Source organism: Triticum aestivum, chromosome 4A (assembly GCF_018294505.1).
Source record: "Triticum aestivum cultivar Chinese Spring chromosome 4A, IWGSC CS RefSeq v2.1, whole genome shotgun sequence".
NCBI classification, from domain to species: domain Eukaryota; kingdom Viridiplantae; phylum Streptophyta; class Magnoliopsida; order Poales; family Poaceae; genus Triticum; species Triticum aestivum.
Window position 1 is genome coordinate 715,418,964 of NC_057803.1, and position 13,049 is coordinate 715,432,012.

Sequence of the window (13,049 nt, forward strand, 5' to 3'; positions counted from 1 at the left end):
AGAAACTCACATAGAGATAGAAGTGGAAGCGTATGTACATCAACCCAAATGTCGATATTATCTTCGTCGACATTATCTTCATCCATGTCATCTTCAGGATCCTCACCCAGATCAAAGGTGACATACATACCCACCTAAAAACCATACTCCTTGCATAGTGCTGCCCAATTCAAGCAACCAAAATGGGAGTACGTCACCGCATTGTATAGCTTTACGTTAAAAGCATAACCATGATGGGTCCCGAGGTGAACTCTCTTTATCTGCATATTCTCATGATCTTCTAAATGCAGCTTCTCCAAGACATAACGTCTTGCATGGCAGGTGATGCACTAGTTGAATTATAGAAATCGGAAGTTACACGTTGAAAAAAACATAAGTCATGCTTAATTACGGAAAAAGACTTGTCGACGTTGTGTACCGTTTCAACATCGAAGGTCTCGTCGAGCTTAATACTGAAGCATCGAACACCTTCCAGGTGAGGCTTGTCGCACAGACCCCGGTCGACGCTGCGGTCCTTGCACTCTTGGCTCCTATCGTCGTTGTCAGACATATCCTATGTTCAGAAACAGATTCTCAGACTTGGAGGCAAGAATTAAATATGCTACAGGGCAAGAACATGGCAGCAAAAGGTATGGCATGATAGAGCATAATATAAACAACAAAACATGGTAACTGATCATGTTTAGAAGAGTCATGGATGTGATGGTAGCATCAATAGAACATGGCAAGAGATATAACAGATTTCAGACTTCGTGAAAAATTGGGCATGTTGACAACAACATCATGATGCTGACTTTGGAGGCACATAACAGCAAGCATAACAATTTTACAATTTATGAAACTGACATGAGCATGTAGTAGACATAGCAATCTTCAAATACTCCATTGCCACAATTTCATATGATGCACGAATCATTTACTATGGATTTTACAAAATGGAACGTTATGTTAACAGGCTGACAGATATAACATGACACCAACTTGAGAGCAACAACTAAACACGCTACAACAAGGTAACGTGGCAACCAACCATGGCATCAAAGTACACATCACAAACATAAAATCACATGAAGGAATCATATCCATATGAGGTCTAGATTACTAGCAACCAACAAGCAAAGTTCATATGAGGTCTACATTGTGCAAATTTTATGCCGGGGACTAAAGGAATTTTATTTTTTAACTTATTTTAACTCCATACTTTTTGTGCGTTCAATATGCACAATTTAAAGCCACGCCATCACTTTTCAATCCTTTTCTAACTTCATTTGCTATTTTTCATCCATTTAATGATTTTTTTGAGCTAAATGACACTCAAATTGAAAAGCACTACAAATGAATTCTTAAAAGGTTAAACCTGACATGGTATCATAATTTCACCCACATAGCATGTGATAAAAAGTTGAGAGGGTTACGGCAAAAACTGAATACACTTCGTGTACAAACCGGACAAATCTCTTTCGAAGTATCAGAGTTTCGAAAAAAAAACTCATCTATTACAAAGTGATTTCATTTTTTTAACTTATTTTAACTCCAGAATTTTTATGCGTTCAATATGCACCATTCAAAGCCACATCATCACTTTTCGACCCCTTTTGACTTCATTTGCTATTTTTCATGAAATTAATGGTTTTTGAGCTAAGTCACCCTGAAATTGAAAAGCACTACAAATGAACTCTGAAAAGGTTGAAACCTGGGATGATATCATAATTTTACCCACATAGCATGTGCTAAGAAGATAAGAGGGTTACGGCAAAAAATGGATGCACTTCATGTACAAATTAGATAATCTCTTTCGAAGTATCATGATTTCGAACGAAAATGCATCTGTTACAAAGGGATTTCATTAGTTTAATTTATTTTAACTCTAGAATTTTTTTGCGTTCAATATGCACCATTCAAAGCCACATCGTCGCTTTTAAACCCTTTTCGGACTTAATTTGCTATTTTTCATGCATTTAATGATTTTTTTGAGCTAAATGACCCTGAAATTGAAAAACACTATAAATGAACTCTAAAAAGGTTGAAACGTGGCATAGTGTCATAATTTCACCCACATAGTATGTGCTAAAAAGTTGAGAGGGTTACGGCAAAAACTGGATGCACTTCGTCTACAAACTGGACAAATCTCTTTCGAAGTATGAGAGTTTCGGACGAAAACTCATCTATTATAAAGGGATTTCATTTTTTAATTATTTTAACTCCAAGCTTTTTGTGCGTTCAATATGCACCATTCAAAGCCACATCATCATTTTTCATCCCTTTTCAGACTTAATTTGATGTTTTTTATGGATTTAATAATTTTTTGAGCTAAATGACCCTGATATTGAAAAACACTACAAATAAACTTTAAAAAGGTTGAAACCTGGCATAGTATCATAATTTCACCCACACAACATGTGCTAAAAAGTTGATAGGGTTACAACAAAAACTGGATGCACTTCGTGTACAAACTGAACAAATCTCTTTCGAAGTATCAGGGTTTCGGACGAGAACTCATCTATTATAAAGGGATTTCATTTTTTAACTTATTTTAACTCCAGGTTTTTTGTGCGTTTAATATGCACCATTCAAAGTCACATCATCACTTTTCAACCATTTTTGGACTTCATTTGCTATTTTTAATGCATTTAATGATTTTTTTAGCTAAATAGCCCTAAAATTGAAAAGCACTACAAATGAACTCTGAAAAGGTTGAAACCTGGCATGGTATCATAATTTCATCCACATAACATGTGCTAAAAAGTTGAGAGGTTTACGGCAAAAACTGGATGCACTTCATGTACAAACTTGACAATCTCTTACAAACAACAATACTCGTAGGTCATATTCCTGTTGTTTGTGCCCATCCCACACACGTTCATCATCACACGAATAGAGAACATCATTAAGTGTATCAAAAACCATTACAGAACATCATGAATAGAGAAATGACCAAATTAATAGAAGTTCATCATCACATTAAACCAAACTACAACAGTGATCAAATGTTATTACTGAAAAAATAAATACATAAAGTTCATACATAGTTCTCATAGAACAATATACAACTCTCTAAAGCATCTAATTAAAACATATATTGAAAGTAACATACAACTATGTAAAATATTTAAATGCAACAACAAATGCGATCAAAATTACAATTAAGGTAACAATTGATTCAACAACATAATGATACCAAGCCTCATTATCAAAATCATATTTTCTAATATTTCTAATCTTCAAGCGCATTGCATCCATCTGGATCTTGTGATCATCGACGACATCGGCAACATGCAACTTCAATTTCATGTTCGCTTCTTCAACACTTTTCAATTTTTCTTTCAAATAATTGTTTTCTTTTTCAACTAAATTTAACCTCTCGACAAGAGGGTCGGTTGAAATTTCCGGTTCACATACCTCCTAAATAAAGACATCTATGTCAAGTTGGTCGGCATAATTGTCATAAACACTAAATAAAATAAATAGTTATAAAAGATAATATACCAGATCCGAATCATAGACCGGACGAGACTGGACGGGGGCGGATACCAAAACCATGACACTATATAATAACAAAAAACAAGAAAAATAAGAAAATTATACAAGTAGCTATCTAAATCATACAAGTAAGATTTTTTTTAAAAGAAGATAAGAACAAGAGGCTCACCATGGTGGTGCCGTCGAGGAGATCGGCGTGGGCTGTCGGCGGCGGTGAGGACGAGGATGGGACCGCATCCTACACATGTGCAGACTCTAAGAAGTTAATTAGAGCTCAGATTGTGCATCTAAATCAAAAGAACTCCCACATACACTCCTCTACTAAAAACCACAAACTACTCTGCTTCTAGAGCATTTGAAATGAGCTAAACCAACAATGAGAGATGAAATGATAAAGTTGCTAACCTTTTAGAACACTTGTGTAGTTGGTGCACCGCCAAACCAACACAAATCTTGGGGAAAATGTAGCTTGGAGGTTGAGCTTGGAGAGAAGAAAGCTTAAGTGTCATTCATGCATTTCATTAGACACCTAATGTGCATATACGTGCAAAAAAACCAGAGTAGCCCACACCTCCACCCTTCCACGGCCAAAAAATAAAGGAGGTGGGGGAGGGGGGAGGGGGGCGTGGATATATATAGGCAAAAGTTTAGTCCCGATTCAAGACACCAACCGAGACTAAAGGACAGCAACCCCTTTAGTCCCAGTTGGTGGCTGGAACCAGGACGAAAGGTCCTAGCTGAACCGGGACAGATGCCTGCTGAGGCTCGGCCGGTGTCGTAGCCTCTCGAACCTGGACCGATGCTTCCATTAGTCCCGGTTCATAACACGACCGAGACTAATGCTCTAATCTGCCCAGGAACAAAGCCATATTTTCTACTAGTGCGGCACCCTCTGGTCGTGAGCTATAGCATCATCATCTTCTTGTGAGCTACAGCGGCAGGATCTTCTCATGAGCAGCCGCGGCAACTTCATCTTCCTCGGCTCCACTCCAGTCTAGCACCAGCAGGGGCGATGTCAACCACGCATCCAACAAGTCAGCCACGAGGTAATATGAGGTGTAGAGTTTATGTTTAGAACATTGCTCCAATTCTTACAGATGTAGGCTGGCTCGGTGCTCTTTTTATGTTAACTCGGTGGTACTCCCTGATACATCCCCTTTTATTCATTTTGATGACAAGTATTTTCGGACGGAGGGAGTAGATCAGTGTTCAGAGTAGATGTAGGCCAACACAGGTTTACTTTGTGGTTTGTGGTTTGTGCACGGTAGATGTAGGCTCGGTGCTAAATGTTCAGAGTTGATATGTTGAATAGATTGACTACAGTTTCAGATTCAGTTTAAACCCTTGTGCTTCCTATCTAGCTATCTGGCTAGATTATGTCTCTACGATGGTGTCTTAAGGTACTAGTACGCGTTACTAGTAGTGCTCCACTAGTAAGCACAAGGCCCTTTGCATACAACCTCTATGAAGGAGAAGAAAAGGCCATGCTTGTTTGGGAGGAAGCAAGCTTAAAGTGGAAGCAAGTAAAGTTCTTGTTGTTGGTTATGGCTGATGTTTAAAATGTAGAGTACTTTTCTGAATATGAATTTTAATTGTTTATGCTTGAGAACATATATGGAGTATTTTTCTGAATATGAATACTAGTAGCTTTACAGAATTACTGATGTTTCTTGTTTTCTGACTGTAAGTTGGTGTGTCAAGCACAACATCAATCGTACAGGGACAAGCTGCCTTAGATTTGGCCCTTGTGATGTACTGCTCCTTGGAAAAATTTAGTTTTTGAAATACTTTATTTCTCGATATATTTTGTCATCTTTGCAAACGCTATTTTGAAATATAGCATATGCTATTAGCGCGCTAGAACTTATGTAGCATTTGGAGAAGGAACTTACTATATTTTATAGCGTGCTACTTTTTCGTTGGTAGCAACACATACGGGTATTATATAGTAGATGAGACGGAGGCGGTGCCCACTCATCATTACAAATCCATAGAATTACAAGTCGGTGTAGGGAGGGGCTCATGAAAGCCATGTGCTAGAGTGTGATGACCACGCTCATTGGCCCAAGATTGATCATTTTGTCGTGAGCATGTGAACAACATGACCAACATCGACGACGATGACCAGGAGAAGAAGTGGCAACACAGATGAGTTGCTAGCGCTTCAGGCTCTCCAAACCATTTATTTACCACTTTAATTTACTCATTTCAAGCCAGCAGCACCTCATGGATGAGCCTATCAACATTGCGCATGGACCTTCCACCAGGCCGTGCGGAGGTCACTGCAGTCTTCCGGAGCTCAATCACGCGCCTTCGCATTTCCCGCCCCTTCTCCCCCTCCATGACCTCCCGTATCATAGCTTCCACCTCGGCCCTTTTCACGTCGTCCCCAATTTCCATCCCGATGCCCCACTCCGTGCACTTATAGCGGCAGTTAGTCTGTTGCTCCGCGAAGAAGGGCCAACACACCATCGGAACGCCTCCGCAGATGCCCTCGAGCGATGAGTTCCATCCAGAGTGCGTGAGGAATACCCCTACAGCCTCGTGCTCTAGCACCTTCTCCTGCGGGCACCACGTCGAGAGCATGCTCCGCCCCTCTATCGCCGCAGAGAACTCCGGTGGAAGTGCGGTTTCGTCGTCACCCTTGACGAGGTCAGGCCGCACGTTCCACAGGAAGACGTAGCCTGTATTGGCCAGCCCCCACGCGAACTCCAACAAATGCTCCTTGGACATCACCGTGATGCTTCCAAAATTTACGTACACCACGGAGCGTGGCGGCCGGCCGTCGAGCCACCGAAGGGGCGCGTCCTGCTCCTTCCACAGGTTGGATCCGATGCCAGCGAGGGGGCTCTCCTCCGGTACGTTGTTGCGGACCGTGAGATGGAGCGGCCCCACTGTGTAGATAGGCGGCAGGAGTTTGTACATGGCGTCGAGCAGGGGTGAGTCGAGCTTGTCCCATGTGTTGATGACCACCGCCGAGGCCTGCGACATGGCGGCCGTCTCGTGGACGAAGAAGTTGAACATGATGTCATCGGGATCCGTGGCACGCAAGAAGGTCGGGAGGTCACGTAGCCGGATGTCCTTGGGCATCGCCGGTATCCAGTCGATGGTCGTGTCCAAGTATCCATTGCTCAACTGCGCCTCTTCTGCACCAACAACAAATAAATTACACTATGTGGCCTCTGAATAAAATGTTACCTCCATTTTAATTTCGAAGTGCACGCAGCTAGCCAAGAACATAGCTTACTTGAAGAAATTTGATTTTCTTGTGTATATGTATATACCTTTGAGAGGAAAGAGCCCACGGTCGAGTAGATCCTTGTAGTGGCAGTAACCCATGTAACCACAGGCACTGGCGGTCCAGAGCGTGGCGCAGCGGAGGCCGAGCTCCCGCGCCGCTCGAAGGCCAAAACTCATGCAGCTATCGGCCACCACGCAGGTGACAGGCGGCAGCGCGCCGCCGGAGGCCCCGGCCTCCTTGTTGAGCTTGCCGACGAGCTCCTTGAACCTGGGGAGGCAGGTGGTCATGGTAGAGTAGCACAGCGCGACGACGTCCTGCGTCGCCTCACGGTCGGACGGCGGAAGGCCGTCGACGATGGCGGCGAACCGGAACCCCGGCAGGCCATGTAGCGCTTCGGCAGACTGGGAGCGCAGCAGGCGGCGGTGGTTGAACTCGTTGTTGACGAAGGTGACGTGGAAGCCCCTGACGTGGAGCAGCTTGGCCAGCTTCAGCATCGGCGTGACGTGGCCCTGCGCCGGGTAGGGGATCATCACGGCGTGCGGCCTCTCACCCGGCGCCAGCGACCCGATCTCCATGGCTTATACTCCCTAGCAAGCTCGCTTCACCTTTGTTACTTCAGTTCTCACTCAGAGGCCACAACGCTGTGTTGTGCGTGTGACCGTGTTCCCGGCCATGAGCTCCTGACGTGCTGGTATATAACATGGCTGGCGGGCCTGGAGGCGTGCTCGGCGTGCTCACAGGTTGTTGGGTCAGTCCATCGCCACTTCAATGGCCGCCTGGCTGCTGTCGTTGGCTTCATGAATTATTGGTGTTCTGGGAGGACGACGGGACCATGCATGAGATCCGCACGTCCATTCATTTGCTTATGGCGAATAGTTTGGCGGATTCGCTAATTTCCACACCACTCATCCTTCCTGCCAATCTCACCTCTAACAAGTTGCATCCGCGAACCAACTTATGATCGGATAGTTAGGAGAACGGTGGTATCCACAGCCCATCAGTTCAAGTCCTAAACTTAGCATTGGTGCTCGTATTTTACTGGATTTATTTCAGGCTTACCAGCGATGTGCGTCAATGAGAGAAGACGTTCATGTTGACTTCAAAGATGTCTGTAACGACTTCGTCAATTTCAAGATGATGTGTCAGCTCAGTCTCTCGGGGGTGCTCATGGAGATAGGGTGTGCGTGTGTGTGTTCATATCCGTATGTGTGAGCATTCGCGTCTCTATTGTGTTCCAAAAGAAAAATAAGTTGCATCCTGTTTTGCCAGCTCATGCGCCTGACACGGAAGTGCAAGCTTCGTGTACCATATATGTATTTCAAGTTTTACATTATCATTTTAGACTGGTTTTTGCTTTTACATTTTTTTATCAATGGCAAACTATTTCACAATTTTTGCCAACTACAATTTTTTTTCACATTTGTTTCATTTTTGCCAACTACAATTTTTTTTTCACATTTGTTTCATTCTTTATTATGTGTAATGTTGTTTCTATCTTGCTATTTAAAGCCCTAGCAGGGCTTAAACCGACCTAAACAATTTTTACTTAAGCTAATAAGTTGTCAGATACCTACCCTGAAAGTTTGCCTCAAAATAGAAAAAAAATATGTGGGACACGCCGCATGTGATTTCTTCCAATATCGGACTATTATGTGCATCGCCAGCATGACCTCCGTGGACATATGCCACCTGACTTGGTGTACCTGACATGTGGGCCCGCTGGGTAGACAACCTACATATTAGCCACTTAAAGTCAAGGTAGTCTACATCAGAGGATCTGCCCCGCATCCATCACGAATAGATATACATGTGTACTTGACCCGCTAATCCATCCAAAATAACCAAGAATCGAACCACAGCCGCACAATACAAAAATCCAAAGTAACTGAAAAATGAGAACCTCATATCAGTAAACTGCTCCACATGCACAAGTTTGTCAGCATCAAAACGGCCGAAGAGAGAACGCACATCAACATGGAAGATCTCTGTTCGGTTCCGGTGAAAAAGTATATTGTACCTGGACAACGGGTAGACCTGCGGGATTCGATGCTATACATGCCGCCAGGAGACCAATCTTCCAGCGCCGTCCTCCGGCGGCTCCCCTCCGCCGGCGACCTCGGTCATCAGTGGTGAGGGGGACCGCCGGATCCACGCGTGTGGATCGTTTTTACTCTCTCGTAGTTTAGATTTTTAGGCTGTTCATCGTCTTCATTTCGGCGGCAACGATGACAACGTTGAATAAAGATTCTTTGGATCCTTCCTTGACAAGGTCATCGGTCCTATGATTGGGGATGAATTTGGAAACCAGTCTGTTCAAGTAAGGATGGCGTGGCGGCGGCGGCATCCTCGTGGTGGACATGTGTCCTCGGGCTCCGCCGTTGCGACGGCGTTTGCTCCAGCGTCAACGCGGAGCTTGGGAGGTAGTCCAGGAGCGGATGCAGATTGTGGTCTGCATCGACGACATCTGGAAGACGGAACATGTGTTGGGTTCGTGGTTCGTGGATGGTAGGTATGGTTTTCTTCTGCGACGTCTTAGTCGCCGTGGGGTGCCAGATCTGGAGTTCGATCGCGTGTCCGGGGTGTTGCCCCGGTCTGATTCGTTCAACGGTAAGGGCTTCACTTTTGGTGAGCCACCTTGGAGGTCCGCAAAGCTGCATATCAGCGATGGAGCCGCATCGAGCTCGGGTGAGGAGGTGATCCATTATTCTTTTCTTCGGTGGCTGCTGTCGTGGTGTCGGAGGCAGGTGATGGGCGTTGGTGTCAAGCTCAGAGATGTTCTGCTAGCTTTTCAGTTTGTCATGTCGGTCCTTACGTGACTTGTACTTTAATTCTTATGATATGAATGAGACATGTATTACCATGCAAAAAAAAAGGCCCAGCTCAAACAGTGACAACAACGGTGAGCGACAAGAGGTGAAAAGTAGTATACTTATTAGAAAGGTTGACGGACTTCAGGTCTTTGCTGTAGATATCAGATGAGCTTGAGCATCTCTAGCTGAACCAATATAATTTAGGCCCTTAAATGCCTCTTCAAATCTTAACTCCCCAAATTAAAGGAGTAAAAGAAAATTGTGTCTAGCCGAACTCTTAAATTTATCTCCCTAATTATTCTTTACACAATTACATAAATTTAAACTACTCGATTGAAACTCATACTTAAGCAAAGATAGCACATCATACGTTAAATAACATTAATTTAGATAGTTCAATAAACTAACATATATTTAAATAATCCTAATTGTCTTCCGCCATGAGCTTCTCCCAATTCACGCCATCATCAGTTGAGTCGTCGGACGAACGTTCGATCATGGAGGGTCCGCCCTCACTGGCGTCCCCCCCCCCCCCCCCCCCCCCCCGCCCCACGCCCCACCACCATCATGTGGTTCGTCCTCATCGGACCGGTTCTTGTAGGCCTCGTGGACCCAGAGCTCATCCACAATGAGCACCGGGTGCTACACTCAGGACTTGCCCATGTAGGCCTCGTCGATCCGCTCGGCCACAGTCTGCTCAAAGACCTCCCGATTCTCCGATTCTCTCCCACCTTGCGGCGGGAGACCATTCAGGGCTCTTGGTCCTTTTGCTGGGCGATGACCTTGGGTACCTACAATTGTACGTCCATGACATCATCCTCACTACTTTGAGTTCGCACTAACTATACATCACATCACCGACCTGCTTCACCACGAGTTCTCTATGAAAGACCATGGGACCTACACTACTAGGGAAAAGGCTAGCAACAGCGCGAGTTTTAGATGTATCAGTAGCGCGGGAACAGGCGCTACTAATAAGGCACTACAGCTAACGCATAGCAGTAGCGCGTGCACACCGGCGCTACTGCTACACAAGTGTAGCAGCAGCGCGGTTAGAGGAAGCTCGCTACTGCTACTAGCGCTAGCGCGCTTTGCCTGGACGCGCTACTGCTATTGAGGCGCTGCTGCTAACTTTTATACACTCGCTACTGCTAATTTAAGTAGTTTCTTTTTGGCATATTTGTTTTGTATTTGAGCAGGCTTTGTAGAAGAATCTTTAGCACATAGAAATGTCATCATGATACACATACAAATGCCTGCGAGACCACAAATGTAATCGTAGCATGTACATACAAATAGTCTCATCATAATTATCATCCAACACAAAGTGATATCTTGTCATCATCTCGAAAATAGCGATACATGCAAGTCTCGAATACTTGCAACTACAACAACGTCATCCATCTAAACAAAGGTATACGCAAGAAGTGCTATCACTATGAGTGAGAGCGGAACTATGCAGTACATGAGGTGGCGGTTACGAGTCCTCTCTCGCGCTAGCGTGAACCTCAAGTAACTAGCTTCTCCTTCTTGTCTGCTTTTGAAGCCTTTATGGCTGGCGCCCGTGAACCCATTCACTTGCGCCTGACACTCATGCCACTCGTTGTACACCCCCGGAACATTCCTTTTGTACACGACATAGCATTTCCATCTCGCCGTCAAGAAACTAGGTACCTGTTAGAGATGCATGTTAATGAAGAGGATGTACAATCATATATATGCAACAAAATATACTAGAGCAACACCGAAAAAGAAAGGGTTAGCAACTAGATGCAACATATACAGTACGCAAATTAATTAACTAGAGGTACGTAGGTCATCGTACGCAAACTAACAAAGTAGCGTTACGCAAGTTCGGCAGGGACCGTGGACATCACAAAGTTTCATCGCTACAAAAAGTATACAAGTTCAACCGACACATATCATCATCATCGGCATCATAAATCACTAGAATTTCCATCCTTCCATATCATCGAGGACGAACCCTAGCTTCTTGAACGGCGTGAGGTCTAGACGTTGCATGCCTATGCGAGTTCGGACGTCAGCTCGCGATATAGGGCCGTGGTGGAACATCCCCTTCTCATCGACGACTTCTTTCATGATGATCGTCGCAATGTCGCTTTGGATGCAAAAGAAGTCATCTCTAAGTTTATAATTCGCTTCTCCATGAGATTCTAGCCACTTGTGGATATGATCATCATTTCTGCTGTTAATGCGAAGTTTTTGATGATCCGTGTTGAACTGAATCATGAGATGGACGATGTAGAATCCATCCTTCTTGCTTGGTTTTGGGACATGGATGCAGGAGAAGTTAGTTTTATGCGCGAAACCCATCTTCTTGTTCCTTTGTTTCCTGATCTGCACGTGGCCACCTCTAAAGCTGAAGCCTTGGAGAGCATCATCTAGAATATTCATTATGTGGGTGTAGTCCTTTTTCTCGTAGTCTCTGGAAGGGTCAAAATACACGGCGTGGGAGACTTGCGGGTAAAGAACGATAAGGACGGCGCGCCCGTTGCTGCAGGGAAAAGACACCTCAAATTATTCCCCATATGAAAGAGAAGGAATGATTGAAATGTACGAAAGGGTTGTCCGGAACTGACTTACTTTGGATGATAAGGCACGAGGACAATTTCCCGGTCCTTATTCTGTACCATGAAGTTTTGGAGGTACTCCCTAGCAGTTTCACGCTCAAAGACGCCGAGACTCAAGAAAGACTCGTGCATGTAGTACGGATCCGCCACACAGATTTGTGAGACTTCATCACTCTTCATGACGGAGCTCATATGTAGCGCAAAAAGGCGGACGATAGTAAAATCAAGCCGCCTTGTTAGAAACATCTCAAAGATATGGTCAAATCGCAGGAAGAACACCTCTGTGGGACGTGTGTCGACGTAGCACTTCCCCTCAGGCACACGAGCCGTGTATGTCGGATATCCTCGATCCTTTGAGGCTAGTAGGCTTTTCTCAGTCGACAACACATGGTCGTGCAGTCTCCTGAGATCCCCTGATAGTGCCTCCAGCGGTTTTGGCGGTAGCATCGGCTCGCCCGTGATATGGAACATGACCGCACCTTTCACGGGTACACGCTCTTCAGAATGCATCGTCTGGCTGCTATGTGCTCTGGCTTGTTTGGAGGCAGTTACCTTCCCCGATCTCTTCCTCTCCTTTTTCTTGGGCACACCTTCCAGACCGTTCCTTAACCCCTGCCCCAGTGTTCCCGGGCTAAGTACTGTACGACCCTCGCGCCCGGCTAGTTGAGCCTGTGTTGAGGCGGCATCTTCAGGCGTGTCCTGTGAGGATTTCATGAAGAGAGACTTTTTGCAATCCATGGTACGACCCTGCCCGGGCATATCATTCATATCCTCATTAGCAAGCTGATAGCCCGATTCGTCATATGGTTGACTCATCATATCTATGTCACAGTCATACGCGTTTGTATTGAGGTAATCCATAGGGTCGACCTCCGTCTCATCATCCATTCTCTGTTCTACAGGAGAAATTACATCAGCTAGTACTAG

General features: G+C 44.7%; 1 protein-coding gene across 1 annotated transcript; it reads right to left on the reverse strand.

Annotated features, from left to right (window-relative positions):
- Window positions 1–5,332: 5,332 nt before the first annotated feature.
- Window positions 5,333–7,447, reverse strand: LOC123088309 (7-deoxyloganetin glucosyltransferase). The gene is made up of 2 exons (XM_044510503.1): window positions 6,765–7,447; window positions 5,333–6,626 (listed from the first exon to the last, which is right to left on the reverse strand). Exons 1-2 carry the CDS (start codon window positions 7,294–7,296, stop codon window positions 5,689–5,691), a joined length of 1,470 nt encoding a protein of 489 aa, XP_044366438.1. The 5' UTR covers window positions 7,297–7,447; the 3' UTR covers window positions 5,333–5,688.
- Window positions 7,448–13,049: the final 5,602 nt, after the last annotated feature.

Bases quoted from the DNA above. Each gene is read 5' to 3' on its own strand.
- LOC123088309 (XM_044510503.1), bottom strand. From the start codon at position 7,296: ATGGAGATCGGGTCGCTGGCGCCGGGTGAGAGGCCGCACGCCGTGATG. The intron at 6,627-6,764 runs GTATATACATAT...TTGTTGGTGCAG, and splicing joins TGGGCTCTTTCCTCTCAAAG to AAGAGGCGCAGTTGAGCAAT.